The following is an 18,702-nucleotide window of genomic DNA, read 5'->3' on the forward strand; positions in this document are numbered from 1 at the left end:
CATCCCTAATCTGCTTCATCACTTATTATCACTAAGACTATCGTATTGGATTCATTTAGTTGTCTACCTTTCCAGCACTTTGGCAAATATTGATATTTATCTCATTTTTGTTTGATTTTTTTGATCACTGGGACTATATTGAACTTTCTATTTTGCACTTTGCACTATTTTGCTCCTTTGCACGGATTTTGGATTTTATCCGAGTGTTTATTGTTTTATCATTTTTTGCACATATATTTATATACATTTTATTTATTGATTTGTCATGATTGTACTATTATATATACAATATTTTTTGCTATTGATTTGATTTATTTACACATGTCACTTATTTTTTATTGCCATCTCTATATATTGATTCATTGATTGGTAATTAGATATTTATTGCGCAGCACTATTTAATTATTTAAGTAAAAATCTTTTGCCTGGAATTCTTCCTCAAAAATAAAGCAATTCCTGTGCCTACAACCTCCATACATGTATTATTATATACAGTGTAAGATCTAAGGCACTTTGTGTCTCACAAGATTTTGAGTGAGAGTTGGTGATGCCACTGCTTTCCTGTTCACTCTTCTTTTTGCTGGACAAAAAAAAAGCTGGACCTGCAAAAAAAGTATTTACTTGCTTTTGCCTAATCCATTCTGTGGATCTGTGCTTTCTGAACCTCTCCTACTGGTGTTTGGTTATTCCTTCATCATTTACCAGGCCAGTCATCAGAGGGGCAGCTCTGCTTCTGCCAAGATGGTTGCCTCCACTCAGAGACACAGTGTGAAACAAGGCATGGTAAATCAGTGATGTGGAAAAGACCGGTAGCAGGGAGATAACAGGCAATATAGGTAACTATTCTTTTTGGGCACAACTTCTACAGTTCAGGTCCTCTTGAGAGTTTGTGTTGGTGGGCAAATACAATGTGCTTTCAGAGTCATCAGTGTTCTTTCACATGTGCAGTTGACTGGCATTCCAAGTTGCATTGAGCTGCTTTTGCAGTTGCGACTTAAACAAAAGTCTGTGTACGGAGGCCCAAATTCAGTTTTTCATTGAGTTGAAGTGTCCTTTTCTGTAGGAATCAGCAGAGATGCCAGCAGTCTGCAGCATTACCTGTTGTGTTTTTTTGTTTTTTTTTAGCTGTAATATTTCCTAGTAAAGGGTTACTAGGATCACCATTCATTTCTCCTCATGTCACAGTGATTATATCGTTTAAGATTCCCGAAGCCCTTAGCATTACCTGTTGTGTTTCTTTTTTTTATTTGTAATAATATTTTATAGTACAGGGTTACTAGGAGCACCATTTGTTTCTTCCCATGTCACAATGATGACATCGTTTGACAGGTGTACTGCCAATCAATCCGTATGGGTTAACAGATTAAAAGAATCTTAGTACTAGCAAGATCAATATATATATATATATATATATATATATATATATATATATATATATATATATATATATATATATAGCTCTCTTAGTTTGCAGTTTTTTTGGAATGGCGAGTCACATTGTTACAGAAAAGGTTTGTAAAACACTATTGTCCATTGAGGACACATGGGTTTTACCACGACCTACAGAATGTTGAGGGATCTAACTCTTCCTGCACCAGCCATGCTTCATTTTAGCTTAGTGTCCTAATGAGTTGAAGGTATTTTTTTTCAATTCTACTTTTTTAGAGCTTTATATTTTTTTCTCTTCAATTAACAGCTGCCGGTAGAATCAGGGTAAAACTCCCTAATCCTAAAAGTCTCTCCAGCTAACCATCAAGCACAGGCCATCCCAGTCCATAGATCTTTCACTTCAACAACTCTGCAAAGCGTTTTTTTTTTTTTTTTCCAAGGGCACATCTTAAAGTATATTTGGGTGTTGTATCCTGCTGCAGTGTCATGCCAGCCTATCTGAAAAATGCTGCTCATTTTCATAATTTTGGCAGCTTTGTTACAGTATGACCCCGTTGCTGAAGGGTCTTCTCTGTTGAAGTAGTTCTGTGCAGTGTTGGAATTGTGACTAAAATCCCTGCCTTTTATGTAATTTGGGACAAGGGCATGTGCTACAGAACCTTTTTATTATTTTTTGCTCCCCCTTACTTGGCAAAGGCAGAGTTAATCAGCTGTAGCTGGCCAGTTCTGTGACATGCCTGACACCAGCTGCCTCTGATCTGGATTTGGCAGCTACTGATAAATCTGTGCAACTTATCAGTTTCTGAGCAGCAGTCTGAGTCTGCCATCTCTGGGTGAGAAAGAGCCTACGGGGAACCTCCAGGACCTTGTTATGTCTTCTAAAAGGATAAAGGTTGTCATTATCCTTCACCAAGACTGTCCATAGTATGCTTATGCTATTCCACTTTACGATCCACACCTCCAAATGTTGAACCTCCAGTCTCATGCCTTCATTCATTGCTATGGAGAATATACTCTCCTTTAAGGACACCACAGATAAAATGTTAAAACCCCCCTCTCTTGCTCCATGTTTCCCTGGTGGGTTTTGCATTGCAACCAGTTTTTGTCTTGGCGTTGCTAGCCTAGACCCTCTTGTACATGTCAAAGTTAGTCACGTTAAAATGGCTCTCATGTGTAACTTTGTGTGATGGCGTGTTGGTCACCAGCTGCCTAATGTTTTGCATCATAATTATCCGCACATGATCTGTGCAGATGTGTCACATAAAACCCATCTTTAGGCAAAATGTATGAATGCCACAAAATCTTTTTGGAAATATAATTACTTGTTTGTTAATATGGATGGACCAAAAAATGGTTCCCATGTTTATATGAAAGAGTCCCTAAACTCCTAGTTCCCCCATTTCCTGATAGATGCACTGGAGACTAGACCATTGTTTAGGCACATAGTTTGAGGGACAAAATACCCCCTTTCTTTTTTGTTCATAAAGGAATACAGAAATATAGAGACTATTGGGCTTTTCTGTTGCCTTCATAAAAGTTGGAAACTAGCAACCAAAAAATTAGTTTACTGGGAGGAAAGAGAGGCGTGTAACATTTGTTAGCATTTGCAGACACTTGGAAAAACTGAAAATCAGATGCTTGGGTGCTGGAAGGGATTTCTAGGAGCAGGGTCACAAGGTATGAGTTTCTCTTTTGGCCACCTTCCTGATTCATGACTTCCAACCTGCCTGGATCACCACACAGGTTAATGGGACTCCATACTGCAGAGGTTCATTAATGTGGTTCCAAAGGTAGAATTTTTTTTTTTTTTTTTTTTTTACTGTAATGCATTCATGCAGTCATTAACCACTTCAGGCCCAGAAGGTTTTACCCCCCTAATGACCAGGCCATTTTTTGTGATTCGGCACTGCAGTATTTTAACGGAAAATTGCACGGTTGTGCGACGCTGTACCCAAATACAATTGAAGTCCTTTTTTCCCCACAAATAGAGCTTTCATTTGGTGGTATTTGATCACCTCTGCGATTTTTAGATTTTGCGCTATAAACAAAAAAAGAGCGTCAAATTTGAAAAAAAAAAAACATTTTTTTTTACTTTCTGCTATAAAACATTCCCAATAAAATTTTTTTAACCGATTGCCGACCGCCGCAAGTACGTATACTGCGGCGGTCAGGCCCGGCCAGGCAAAGTGACATATGGGTACGTCACTAGCCTGTGAGTCAATAGCAGGCGGGCGCACGCGCCCCCGGAGGCGCGCTCCCGCCCTGGCTCGTTCCCTAACAAGTCTGCGCGTGTGACCGGCGGACCAGATGTCCGCCGGTCACTCGCAATCGTCCGCCGTGAAGGGAGAAAGGCAGGCGGCTATTGTAAACAAAGCCGCCTGTCGTTCTTCCCTGTGTAACAGCAGAGATCTAACGGTCCTGCTATGTAGGACCGTTGATCTCTGCTGTTACATGTAAAGCCACATCCCTGCACAGTTGAAAACACGCCCCTAGGGACAAACTTAACCCCTCCTTCCCCAATAAAGTTAACCCCTTCCCTGCCAGCGTCATTTTTACAGTAACAGTGCATATGTATAGCACTGATTACTGTAGTAATGTCACTGGTACCCCCAAAAGTGTCAAAAATGTAAGTCAAGGGTCCGATCTGTCCGCCGCAATGTCGCAGTCCCGCAAAAAAAAATCGCAGATCGCCGCCATTACTCGTTAAAAAAAAAAACAACAAAAATGACAAAAATCTTTCCCTTTGTTAGTAAACGCAATAACTTTTGCGCAAACCAATCAAAATACACTTTTTGCGATTTTTTTTTTTTTTTTTTTTTTTTTTTTTTTTTTTTTTTTTTACCAAACATATATAGCATAAAACAAATTAGCCAAAAATGTTAAAAAATTTTGATTTTTAAATTTTTTTGGGGGGAATTTCATATAAAAAAATGTGAAAAATATTATTTTTGCACAATTGTCGCACTTTTTTTGTTTATAGCCCATGATCAAAAAATCGCACAGGTGATCAAATACCACCAAAAGAAAGCTCTATTTGTGGGAAAAAGAGGACGGCAAATTTGTTTAGGTACAGCGTCGCACGACCGCGCAATTGTCCGTTAAAGTCACGCAGTGCCGAATCTCAAAATAGGGCCTGGTCAGGAAGGGGGTAAAATCTTCCAGGACTTAAGTGGTTAAAAAATACATTTTTTTTTATCAGTTTAGGCCAATTTGTATTCTGCTACATATTTTTGGTAAAAAAAATCCCAAAAAGCATATTTTAATTGCTTTGCGCAAAAGTTATAGCGTTTACAAACTACGGGATAGATTTTTGGACTTTTTATTTATTTTTTCTTTATTAGTAATGACGGCGATCTGCGATTTTTGTTGAACTGCAACATTGCAGCGGACAGATCGAACCCCTAACTGACATTTTTTATACTTTTTGGGGACCAGTGACACGAATACAGTAATCAGTGCTAAATAATATGCACTGTTACTGTATAAATGACACTGACACTGGGGGTGATCAAAGGGGTTAAATGTATGCCTAATATGCTTACTGACTGTGTGGGGGGGGGGGGTGTTCTGTGACAGGCACAGACAGATCACAGTTTCAGCTTAGCTGAAACTGCTGATCTGAAACTGCTGATCTGTCCCTGCCTGTCTGACAGAAGATCCACCTGCTTTGTTTACATAAGCAGGCTGGTCTTCTCTCGGTTTCTCAGACGGTCGCAGGAGGGCAGCGGCAATTGCCGCTGCTTCTCCCGTGGCCCGCCTCCCGCTGTGTCTAAACACACTGGTAGTGCGGCTCCGGAGGCGCGCGTGCGCGACCGAAACCACATGCACTCCAGTCGGGTAGTACTACGTGACTGGAAGCAGCCGAGCCGCCCTGCCGCAGTAATATTATGGTGGGTGGTCGGCAAGTGGTTAAGGTAAAAAAAAACCTTCTGGGTACAGCTCCCCCACCAGCCCTCCTTATACTTACCTGAGCTCCCCCACCAGCCCTCCTTATACTTACCTGATCCAGCTATTTGCATGAGAGCAATGGCTCTTTTAGGTCTCTCTCTCCCTATTGACTCGCACAGCAACAGAACCCATTGGCTACTGCTGATGTCAATCACAGCCAATGAAAAGAAAGGGGGGCGAGCCACGTTCTGTGTGTGAATGGACAATATCCATTCACAAGAGTGTGGCTCGGGAGCGAGCCTGCTTGACTGCCCGCATAGCAAGAGGCTTCCTATTTAGGGCACTCAGTAGGGAAGTGGAACTAGGATCACAGACGGAGGACCCAAAAAGAAGAGGATTTGGCCTGCTCTATGCAAAACCATTGCACAGAGCAGGTAAGTATACCATGTGTTTTTTTTTTTTTGTGTTTTTTTAAATTGCAACCTTTTAGGCTACATTCACACCTGAGCGTAGCGTTTGCACGCGTTTTTTTACCGCGATTTACAGGCGTTTTTTGTGCAGGCGTTTTTAGATTGAATAGAGACCAATGGAAAACGCCTGTAATCTGCCCAAAAAGAAGCTCATGTACTTTTTTGAGCGTTAGGCGTTTTGCTCACAGCGTCAAAACGCTCAGATGTGAACAGGGGCCATTGAAATGAATAGGATTTGTCTTGTTGGGCGTTTTGAGAGCTGATACTAGAGCAGAAAAACTCCCCAAAAACACCCCAAAACGCCTACATGTGAACGGAGCCTTAGAATCACTTTAAGGGATACAGGTCCCACCCTTATGTATATGATTTTGCTCTTGGTATTGTTTTGTCACAAAACTGAGGCATTCTGAGAGTATATTGGGTTAGATTAGGCTGGTCACAATTTCTTTGTTTGCCATTGTCATTTTTCCTGAGGGCCATAGTAAAAATTGGCATTCTCTTGGGTGGCACAGGGGTGTAGTGGTTAGCACTTTCGACTAGAAGGGTCGCTAGTTCAAATCCCAACCATGACACTACCTGCCTGGAGTTTGCATGTTCTCCCTGTGCCTGCGTGAGTTTCTTCTGGGTACTCTGGTCTTCTCCCACACTCCAATGACATGCTGGTAGGTTAATTGGATCCTGTCTAAATTGGCACTACAATTTGTATGTACAAATGTGAGTTAGGGACTTTAGATTGTCCTTGAGGGCAGGGACTGATGTGAATGTACAATATATATGTTAAGCAATGTGTAAATTGACAGCGCTATATAAGTACCTGAAATGTATAAATTCCTGTTTCCCTCCATGGACTTCAGAAAATAGATTTTATGGCAAGTAGAATGTTGTTTTTCACTACACTAGGACAGTCCGTGATTACGTTTTTTCACTTCAGGCCTCTGTTTCTCAGGTCAGTAAGGCTGCAACCTCTGTTTGCTTTGCTTTTTTGTTAGGTTTGCCTGTTCTTCTGTTGTGGACTGCTTGTGGATGCCCCACCATGGTTTCTGAATAGGGATTTCTGTGTCCCTTAATGGACAAGAAAAAAAATTTAAATTTTTGTTTTGGCAGGAGACAGACAGGGAGCCTAGACAGGGCATCCCTTATGGTTTTCCTAACACCTACCTAGGAGGGTGCTACATCTATATTCCGTGATTGCCTGCTGCATCTAGTGGCCATAGTGTAGCATTTTTTTGTTCAGAGAAAATAAACAATAGGCAGATTATGGTTATAATTTGTGACGGCTTTGCGAATGCTAGAGACAATGCACAGTGATTTTTTTTTGGGGAAATAGACCCCTATATCTTAGTGATTTGACTGTGCTGTCTAAAACCTTCTGTCTGACATAGCCACAGATGAATGAATTATGCAGAAGTAGTGAGACCTTTTCTTGTCTAACTGCTGTTATACCAAGTTTTACTCTTCCTATGCTAAGCAAAAATGCAATACAATACAAGAGACCTTTCATAATCATAGGAATAAGCGAAGGTTGTTCTCAATGCACACAATGCAATTAAAGAAGAAAGCTTATGCTGATGTCTTTTTTTCAATATTCAAATGCAGGTATCATGGCTGGTTCTAATCGGTCTGGAGATTTGAAGGATGCTCAGAAATCTATCCCTACAGGAACAATATTGGCTATTGCAACCACATCTTTTATATGTATCTTTTTGAATGTTTATTGGTGGGTATAAAGAGGAAATACAATTGCGCATACATAGAAAATGCTAACAATAAGCTTCTAGTATCTATATTTTTACAATTATGTTTGGGAACATGTTTGGTCTGTCTATGACTGAATTTGCTAGGAAACTACAAGTATGTCTGCATAATTACTGCTTTAACCATTCTGCTGCCAGAATCATTTTACATTTTTTTACACACTTGTTAAAAATAACTTTTTTTTAGGCCTGAAGATTAGTTAAAAAGCAAAGACTCTTAAGAATAAAATGGTGGTAGTTTTATGTCTCACAATTTTGTTTGTAATAATTATCGCAAACCCATATTTTAATTGAAAAAAAAAAACACTAAATTTCACTTTAGTGCACAAAAAAAAACAAAATATATCACCTAGTTTTGTTGGTGAAATATAAAGAATTAGGGTGTGTGGGGGCAAATGAATACCAAACATCTCAAGACTCATTCTACGACCAAATTGTCCACAAGCAATGCTTTAACCACTTGGCCTTTGGGGGATTTACCCCCTTTCTTGACCAGGCCATTTTTTGCGATACGGTAATGAGCTACTTTAGTAAATCTGAGGTAGCGCAGGGTCCAACATATGAGAATACAAATACAGTATATACCTTTCAGATCACAACAGTGCAATTTACACATGAAAAGAACTAATACGTGAAAATGTATATAAATGCAAAATGTACAAAATATATGATAGATGGAAATAGATGGCGCTATGCCAATGATTATAATCCTGTAAAAAAAATACGTGTGAATAAAGATCCAGATCTCTCAGTAAAATCAATACAATCAAATTGTATTGCACTTACATAAGTTATATAGTCATAAGCTTATGCAAGTGCAATACAATTTGATTAAATAGCTTTTGTGATTACACTATGTGCGGACCTTCCTTTTTTATGTATGCCGCCCTTTGATTGAGGAGAGATCCAGAGCCACTGGTTGAGCCTGGGATGCCATCTGCTGATCACTGATACTGCTGTTTGAGACATTCCCATTAATCTTATGCGCATTTTGACCGTTTATAACTTTATGGTCATTGCTTTCCGGTAAGCGGCTTGTGACCTCTTTCCTGCATATGAGGTGGAATAATTTAGAAGCCTTTTAGGTTTCAAACTTGGAATACACATTTTCTCTTACGTCCTCTGACAGTCGCCGCCCGATGGTATTAGCCTTCACTGATGGGTAATGGCACACTCTGAAGGAGCAGACTAGGCAGATAATTAATTATCAGGTTAATACAAAAAAACTTTTGTACCTCAGCACGCCACTAGGGGGCCATCCCACAGCCATTACCAGCAACCCAATCTGATATTACTTCAGTTTCATTCTGCCTAGCGTCAGGAGCAGAGCTTTAGGTCTTTCCCTGCTGAGACCTAGCGTCTTGGCTTTCTTATATTTTTTTCTGAATTTCAGTGTTTTTTCTTTCCACTAGATTTTATTTTCTCGCACTAGCTAGTCATGGATTACTTTCCAGGAGGACTACAAGTGACTGCAAAGCTGGGCCTCAGACTGGGTAATATAGATCCTTATGGAGTCCCAGCCTGCCAACGAGCGTCGCAGGTTACTGGTACGCCCAGGCCTCGCAACGACAGTGCCCCTCCATATGGGGATGAGCCGGCTGAGCTGCGCTTAGCAGAGGATGTCTCAACCCGGATCGCCCGCGTGTTGCCAGCGTCCTTCCATGGCTGACGGCACCCCCACTTAGGGTGGGAGGTCTCCCGTTTTTTGAGCGCTGCTGGACTGGTGAGTACTGAACCCCCTTGTCCCTGGGGACGTTTTGGGGAGTTGTGGGCCCACTCCTGGGGATAGCAGGGCGGACGTTCTCTGTAGGATCCCTCTTCTGGCTGGGTTGGGGTTCCCCCCTCCCCTCCCTGCCCCCGTTGGGGGCGCTGTATGGGTATGCTGTGGGGGTCTCCCTGGGGTCCCTGCTAATAGCCAGAAATATGTTTGGTGCATTTATTTCGCAGCCGTTTGGAGCGGCCGCCACTTTAGTGGTATGCAGATTCTCAGCTCTGTGTTAAACAACAGCCATGTGAGAATTTCTGCTGTGGTTCCCGGTCGGTTGCCATCTTGGATGTGGGCAACATGCCTAGTAAGGGCAGCGGCCATTTTCCCTGTGACTTTTGTCATAGGCTTCCAATAGGCACCTTTTCTCTGGGCTCGAGGGCTGGCCTCTAACGATGTGAGGTCACTTCCTCTTTCTCCTGTGTAAAAAAAAAAAAATGTTGCTGACAGGCTGGGAATTTTTGCTCATGTATCGGCCATTATTAGACCAAATCGAATTCTGTTTTTTGCTAGAGTGTTTTCACAAGGGGCCTCATCTGTTAGTGCAGATTGTGGGGGGGTCCGCGGAATCACCGATTTTAAAGGGCAAGCGTCCCTTTTTTAATTTTAAGGCAAAACGGACTCCCAGAAAAACAAATTCCCCGCAGACCTGGTGGGGGCTTCAGGTACACCTGAATCCTCTTCCATGGCCTCCTTATCTGCTGCCCTCGTGACTTTAGCGTGCCAGGTGCATCTGCTGATGTCGGAACACTCTTCCAAAAAATGGCCTGTGCCCTCCCAGTCCTCTGACTCTGAGTCAGAATTGAAGCTCTTGTTCTTGAAGATGAGCCATCTCAGTTACGTAAGGTTTTTGAGTTCGACTGACCCCAGAAGTCTGGTCAGGCTTATACCTGCCCGGAGGAATTTCACGAGATTGTGAATGACCAGTGGAGGTGTATTAACCACTTAAGCACCAGGCCTATTTCTGACACTTTTTGTTTACAAGTTAAAATCAGTATTTTTTCCCTAGAAAACTACTTATATCCCCCAAACATTATATATATATTTTTAGCAAAGACTCTGGAGAATAAAATGGCGGTCATTGCAATATTTTTTGTCATGCAGTATTTGCGCAGCGGTCTTTAAAACTCCATTTTTTTTGAAAAATTATGAAAAATCACATTTCACTGCATTTAAAAAAACTAAACAGCCCATTTTTTTTGTATATTGTGAAAGATGATGTCACGCCTAGTAAATAGATACCCAAAATGTTACGGTTTAAAATTGCGCACACCCGTGGAATGGCGACAAACTACGGTCAATAGAAATCTCAATAGGCGACGTTTTAACATTTTTTAACTGTTACCAGTTTAGAATTAGAGTGTAGCTCTTTTTTTTAAACTATTGCTCACGCTCTGGCGATCGCGGCGGTACCTCACATGTGTGGTTTGACCAGCGATTTCATTCGCGGCTCGACTTCTGTATATGTTTTCTTTCGTGCGCGAGCTAACGGTGACAGGGGCGGCTAAAATTTTTTTTTTTCCTATTTATTTAATTTTTTTTACTTTATCACAGGTTTTAAAAAAAAAAAAAAAATCGTATCACTTTTATTGCTGTCACAAGCAATGTAAACATCCCTTGTGACACCAATATGCAGGGACAGGCGCCGGCTGGTTGCTGGGGTCTTCTGGTGGGACGGGAGACTCGGGCAAAGCCGCGGGAGGGGGGGGGGCGTCCCCTCCCGCTCACCCGGGTGACGATCAAGCGGCTCCCGAGCCGCATCGGTCGTTACCAACAGAAAGCCGACCGCCCGCCGGCTCTAAACCATGGTACCGGGATGGTGCCTCTAGCTAGAAGCATCTCCCCGGTATAACACCGCAAAGTCTGCCGACGTACCCCTACGTCACTTTGCGGTAAGTGGTTAAGCACATGTTGGTAGTGCCTAAGCGCTTTGCCGTCCGCTATCCTTTCGCGGAGGCGGTAGAAAAACGTTGGACGGTGTCCCCAAAAGTGGATCACTCTGTGTCTCGGCTGAATAAGTCCACCTTGATGGCAGTGGAGGATTCCCCGGGATCCGGCGGATAGATGGGTGGAGGCACTCGCCCGTCACATTTATATGGTGGCGGGTTCCCTGTTGAAACCGGATTTTGCCTCTGTGATGGCCTCTCAGGCGCTCACGGTATGGGGCAAGGGGCTTCGCAGCACCCCGGTGGCAGAGTCGGCTTCGCCGACTGTCCTTGCAATGGTTGATCAGCTCATTCACACTGGGATGTATCTGAGCAACGCGGCTTTGGACGAAGCTCCCTTATTCGCACGGTTGTCGGCGGTGGAGAGCGCGATCCGCCGCATTACCTGGTTGAAGAACTGGTCGGCTGACCACGCGTCCAAAAAGACGGTGTCTGAGATTCCCTATGAAAGGGGGTCGTCTTTTTGGGAAAACTGAATAAATAATATTGCTGCGCTGAGTGGATAAATAAATCACTAATAAATTATCGCTAAGTGAAAAATTACAAATAATGTGACCATATGGTTTCGAATAATAAGGTATAATACCAATAATGAATCAAAAAATAAACCGTGATAATAAAAAGTCCCAATGCACAGTGCAAATAGAGTGACACAATGATAACTGAAATCTTCATCTGTGAGTGTGATCAAAGTGCTGCATGCTTCACTCCAAGTGATCCAAGTGTCAAATGTAAGGTTAGCAGCTCACCTCAAAGTAAGACTCCTGAGAGTCCAAATGCGCATTGGATAAATCGCAGACGCCTGGTAAGCCCTCCTATCACCGCTTCCAGATAATCACTCAGGGTATATATGGCATCCGGTGAAAAAATAAGAAGGAGATCTAGTGCTCTCTGTCTTAGTAAAGGCTATTTATTACATAAGATGAAATCGCACTTACATGATACAGCACTTAAGCAGTGCAAACTTTCTGAACATCTTAACACTTCCTGCTACCTCCGGGATCAGCGTGATGACGTGCAGGCTCCTCCCCCGTACGCGTTGCGTCATAGACTTCGTCAGCGGGGCGACTCTGACTTACTGCTTAAGTGCTGTATCAGTTTGTGGCGTTGCCTTTCGGCCTCGCTTTGGCTCCCAGGGTCTTCACCAAGGTGTTGGCTCCAGTTCTAGCTTTACTGCGTTTGCAGGGCATTGCGGTCCTCGGTTACCTAGACGACCTCTTGTTAAGGTCGAACTCATGTGTGACCCGTCAATCGATCTGGCAGTGACGGTTCAGACACTACAGGAATTCGGGTGGACCATCAAATTTTCAGAAGTCAGCACTGACTCCCTCAAATCGCCTTCAGTATCTGGGGATGGTCCTGGATTCTGCTCAATCTCTGGTCTTCCGTAGGACAAACTCAGGACTTTACGGGAAGAGATTGGGGCCCTCAGGTTCAGTGATCTCTCCTCTTTGCGGACCTGCATGCGAGTTCTGGGCCTGATGGTCTCGGCCTTCGAAGTAGTTCCATTTGCTCAATTTCATACCAGGACTCTGCAAGCGGGGATCCTGGACAGGTGGGACAGGACACCTCAGTCCTTGGAAAGGAGAATTTCCTTGAGTTGCCTGGTGCGGTCGGATCTCTTGTGGTGGCTCCAGTTGCCGTCTGTGACGCAGGGCCAGTCTTTCCGGCCTCTGTTGTGGACGATTCTCACCACAGATGCCAGCCTGTCGGGCTGGGGAGGAGTTTTGGGCACGCTCTGGAGACCCCACTGCCGATCAATGTCCTGGAGCTCCGGACAATAAAGCTTTGCCTATTCCGGTGGTCATCTCAGCTTCAGGGGTGTCCTGTCCGGGTACAGATGGACAATGCCACAGCCGTGGCATACATAAATCACCAGGGGGGTGATTGGCACCACTACCGACTGATCTATGCCTTTCCTCCGATTCAACTGCTGTCCAGGTTCCTTCGCAGGGTGGCGTTGGAACGGTTGTCAGTAATTCTAGTGGCCCCGGACTGGCCTCGACGGTCCTGGTACACGGACATCGTCCAGATGGTCGTCGAACCTCCTTGGCGGCTTCCGCTGCGAGACGATCTTCTGTCTCAGGGACCGATATTTCATCCTGCTTTACAGTCGCTGGCTTTAACGGCATGGCTGTTGAAAGCCAGGTCCTGAGGGATAGAGGCCTTCCACAGGCGGTAATCCCTACCTTGTTAAAGGCTTGCAAAGCCACTTCAAGGAAGATTTATCACTGCACCTGGAAAGCGTATATCGCTTGGTGCGAGGAGAATGGTCTTCATCCTCGTTCCTTCTCGGTGACGAAGGTCTTGGCCTTTCTACAGAAGGGAGTTGATCAGCGCCTGACGCTGACTACGGTCAAGGGTCAGTTGTCGGCCTTGGCCATCTTTTTTCAGCGCCCGTTGGCGTCGCATTCTTTGATCCGCACCTTTATTCAAGGGGTGTGGCACTTGGCTCCCCCTAGGAGGGCTCATTTGCCTCCCTGGGATCTGAATCTGGTTTTGTCGGTGTTACAAAAACCTCCTTTCGAGAACATAAGAGAGATTCCTATGTCTGTGTTGTCACAAAAAGTGGCCTTTTTGGTGGCCATCCGCGTCGGCTCGCAGAGTGTCTGACTTGGCGGCCTTGTCCTGCCGTTCTCCTTATCTGGTACTTCATAGAGATGAGGTGGTTCTGCGACCGAGTCAATCTTTTCTTCCCAAGGTGGTTTCTTCATTCCACCTTAATGAGGATATCGTGTTGCATTCGCTGTGCGCACGGCCCAAGCATCCTCAGGAGTTTGTCTTGCATTCTCTGGATGTGGTCCGGGTGGTCAAGGTCTACCTGTCCGCCACGGAGTCAATTCGTCAGTCTGACTCTCTCTATTTGTTCTTCCTGAGAGATCTCGGAAGGGATTCGCCGCCTCCGCGGCGGCCATTTCTAATGAATCAGACAGACGATTGTTCAGGCCTATTCTATAAAGGGTCCGGTTCCTCCTTTCCCGGTAAAGGCTCATTCTACTCGAGCTGTTAGTGCCTCTTGGGCTTTTTTCCCCATCGGGCATCTGTGGCTCAGGCGTACAAGGCGGCGACATGGTCGTCCGTGCACACTTTCACAAAGTTTTCCAAACTTGACGTTTTGGCATCTTCGGATGCTTCCTTTTGGCCGCAAAGTTTTGAGTTTGAGGGGACATTCATTTTAATGTCTTTCCTTGTTGGGGTGTTTTTTATGGGTTTGTTCCAGTTTTTTTCTGTGGGCTCAGGTTGTTACTAGCCTGGTTAGTTGCGTTACCTTCTTATCTGGTTGCGTTGCTTTCCCACCCCTCATACCTGCACTGCTTTGGGACGTCCCATTAGTGAAGGCTAATACCATCGGGCTGCGACTGTCAGAGGACGTAAGAGAAAATAGAATTTTTGTAAGAACTTACCGTAAAATTCTTTTCTCTGAGTCCTCTGACAGTCGCCGCCCCCACCCCTCTGGTTTTTGGATCTGGGGGTTGTTGCCTTCTGGTACTGCTTGCTACAAAACTGAAGTAATATCAGATTGGGTTGCTGGAAATGGCTGTGGGATGGCCCCCTAGTGGCGTGCTGAGGTATAAAAATTTTTTTGTATTTACCTGATAATTATCTGCCTAGCCTGCTCCTGCAGAGTACGCCATTACCCATTAGTGAAGGCTAATACCATCGGGCGGCGACTGTCAGAGGACTCAGAGAAAATAATTTTACGGTAAGTTCTTACAAAAATTCTATTTTTTTTTTGGACTATTATCACCTTTGCACTTTCCTAAATGTACATATATGAATTATCCCCTATTGGACTCTATGGATCTTATATGAACTACACATATGTTTTCATATTTAGACATAGTGCTGTCTATGTCCTCTTGTTTATTATATTCATTACTTGTGGTTGGTGTTTTTTACATGTATTTTTTTTTTTTAATTTCTTTATTTAGTAAAGGTTGTGATACATAACATGGAAAATAGTGCAATAAGACTAACAGCATGGTACAGAATATACATTGTTGACAGGGACATTGCTCCGCACATCTCCAAAACAAGAAAGCAATCTGAAAAAGGCTAAAATGTAATTCCAGAAAGGATTTATGCTTGGAAGATGTACCCCATAACAGTGACATTAAGAGTTGTAAGAACCAAACAATCGACAACTAAATTTTTTAGAGATTATCATGTGTGCTGGTGACAAACATGACACCGGCAGGCAGACTCCTAAACCACAACTAGTGGGTAAGTCAATATCAAAACCAAGCAGCAGTCAAGACCGGGCAGGGCAGTCAAGATCGGGACTTGTACTTTATTTGTACTCAAGGCCAGGTTTAGACCAAACTGGACGAAAGGCAGAGTCCTTCCTACAAAATATCTTCAAGGATTAAGGTTCCTCAACTTGCACCAAGCAAAATAGACCTTCCAAGGGTGATGGTAGATTTTACAAGAAGTCCAGTTTTTAGCCTTTAAGAGAATAAGGAAGACTCAGTTTGATGGGCCCTTTCCCTCAGGACCCCTCAGCCACGCCATTAAAGTGGGCCAATTAAGTGCGATTGGGATCCCCAGAATGCCGCCCTCCTCAATCCTGAAAGGAACCCTTTGTAACCTCAGGAGCAAAAGATCGGCTAGTAGAGATGTGAGCCATTTTCTTCTGGATAAGGAGAGTATTCCTACCCCTTGTGATCTTTCTAATGTACATATTTAAGAAGGAGCCGGACAGGGGTTTCTCTTGAAGGCTAGCTGTTCAAGGTATTTCTGGCACAAGAGTTCGGCTGATCAACATTTAAGCTAGAGAATCCTGCTCTCATCCTTGAGATTTAGTTCAGTTTATTTGCCAAGCAATTCACACAGTAATGTAAGACCGTAGGTAAAAGGTCTAACTGACTGTGGACAGAGGTACCTGTAAATATGGAACCAGGATTTTGGACAATGCACATAGACAGCTCACATGGTAAGGTCCATCAAGTAAAAGAAAGCTTTAAAGAAGGCCTCTGACGTCTTGTCTACCAGGTTTTGAACATGGGACTATCCTCCATGCGGGACAAGAAATGGCAGGTTCTACCACAGGAAGCACCCCCTTTGAAAGACTCTTACTTTTCTTAGTAGGATATTGTTTGGTGAAAAGTTTTGGGGAAGTACAAATCCACTCCAGGTGAGACCGTTTTCCATACAGGAGGAGCTCTACCAGTGAGTGGATCGGGAAGGTCTTTGCTGTTTTTTTAATTTTAGGGAGCCTCTACTGGATACTTTCACGGGAGTCGGCTTAGACTGTTCCAATCCTAAGTAAGCATGTACAGTGTTAATAAAGGCAGCAATGGCACCCTTTAGTTTGAATTGAATATCTGTAATAAGTGTGTGATCCTGATCTGATGCCTCCGAAGGGAAGGCATCTTCCTCAACTGTTCGCTCCTCCTCAGTCACTGTGTCTGGCCCAATGGGGAAAATAAAAGACCATATTAAGTGGGGAGGTTACATAGTTAGTCTGGTTGAAAAAAAGACACAAGCCCATCTAGTTCAACCAATTAAAGGGGGGGGGGTTATACAATCCCATACCCACAGTTGATACAGAGGAAGGCAAAAAACCCCAGCAAAGCATTATCCAATTTGCTCCAGCAGGGGAAAAAATTCCTTCCTAAACCCCCAAGAGGCAATCTGATATTTCCTGGATCAATGTTACCAGGTTAAAAGGGCAAGGCTGTGACCCCCGCTATCAATGGCCTCTTGGAAAATAAGTATCCAGACAGAAAAAAACCTCCATATTAGAAGGTAAGCTTCCCTCAGTACAGAAAAGAGGTCCATCACTCAAGGACACTAGCAAAAAACAATGGCTAGCTGAGAGTGGGAGGGGTTATATAGAGGATGTCCCAAGAGTTTTTCTTTTTGCTAGTGTCCAGTCACTAAAAACTAGCTGCATATAACCCAATCATAATGATTAAAGTGGTTGTAAAGGCTCATGTTTTTTTTTACCATAAAAAACACCTTTGTGCAGCAGCGCCCCCAGTTCCTGCTAATACTTAAACCCCTTTTCGATCCGGTAGTGTGCTGTGCACGAGATCCTTGACTCTCCCGGGTGTGTCTCTCCCTCCTCATTTGTTGATTCGAGGTAGACGTGGTCTCCTGCTACTGTCAATCACAGCCAGTGAGCCAATGAGAGTGTGGGGGACTGGGCCGAGCTACACTTCCTGTGTGAATGGACATTTGGAGCAACTTTCTTTGAGGGCACTAGGCTGGAGGGAGGCGCCTGAAGCACTGGCGGGGACCCAAGAAGAGGAGAATCGGGGCTGCTCTGTGCAAAACCACTGCTCAGAGTGGGTAAGTATGACATTTGTTATTTAAAAACAAACCTTTAATATCACTTTAAAGAAGTCTGTGTCCTGTACTGTATGACTAGAAAAGGTGGGCCTTAGTTTAGGATGTCTCTACTTGTAAAGCCCACTGCAATTAATTCTAATACTGCTATTATAGGATAAAGCCACAACCCAGTGTAGCTTTGAAGGCTCTGTTTAAAGCTGGCCGCAGACTGTACAAATTTCAACTTTTTCCTGAGGAATTCGCTCAGTGGGGGCCCATCTTCTGCCTGATATATATGTTAATTGAAAAATGTAAGGTAGCGGGTGGAAAATTGCTGACTTAAAGCAGCTGCATCCAATCAGAGTGCCTGGTTTAAAAATACAAAAGCCACAGTGGTAGATCCGTCCACCGTCGCTGTTAGCGTGGTTAAAGGTATCTGATTTTTTTATTTATTTTTTTTATTTATATTTTGTTCAGGTTTCGGGCTGTATGGACAGCCTTAATACACCAAAATGAACCCAGAAATATCTGTTGTAACAACCTAGATTTCATGTGCAATAGGGTTCCTTGTGTCTAAGGTAAACTCTTTGGGAATACATCCATTTGATAGCAGAGAGCAATCACATTGCTGCTGCTCTTTCTTTGCTTTAGTAAATTTAATCATTGGAAAAAATTAGAAATGTGCCTTTTAGATGTGCTATTTTTGTAAATTGGCTTTTAGAAATAAAATGTCTTACGCTGTAAAATATTTATACTTTGTTCCTTAATAATGTACAAAAGATTTGTCTTGTGTAGTATTATTTGGTGCATGCATCGATGGTGCACTTCTACGTGACAAGTAAGTAAAAAGTTAGGCAATTGTAAGAAAAAAAGTAATTTTGTGCATGTGGATGTATGGATAGCTGGATAAACACTGGTGTTCATTAACAGTGCCAAGGGGATCAGAATGTTTGTAAGGCATATTTAATATTTATATCTGGTATGCGCTAACATTTGTGTTCTTTTTCGCTCAAGCCCACTTTTAAGATAGCGTGTGTATTAGACCAACACAACTAAGTGACAAATGCTATCACATAAAATTCCAATAAAATACATTTACATTTTTAGTTGTACCATGACAAAATGTGGAAAATTTCAAGGGGTATAATACTTTTTCAACGCACTGTATATGGGACTAAACCAAGGTATCCCTATTGCATAAAAAAGGAGGGCATGGA

General features: G+C 43.2%; 1 protein-coding gene across 2 annotated transcripts in view; it reads left to right on the plus strand.

The window, feature by feature from the left end:
* The window catches only part of SLC12A7 (solute carrier family 12 member 7), a 550,671-nt gene that overhangs the window by 336,765 nt on the left and 195,204 nt on the right, over positions 1-18,702 (plus strand). For both annotated transcript variants that reach the window (XM_082257548.1, XM_082257549.1), the window contains exons 10-11: positions 7,344-7,442; positions 18,266-18,323. In XM_082257548.1, coding sequence (XP_082113674.1) covers positions 7,344-7,442; positions 18,266-18,323 — 157 coding nt within the window. The remainder of the gene's footprint in view (positions 1-7,343; positions 7,443-18,265; positions 18,324-18,702) is intronic.

This window comes from Pelophylax lessonae, assembly GCF_965119305.1.
Source record: "Pelophylax lessonae genome assembly, chromosome: 5".
In the NCBI taxonomy this organism is placed as follows: Eukaryota; Metazoa; Chordata; class Amphibia; order Anura; family Ranidae; genus Pelophylax; species Pelophylax lessonae.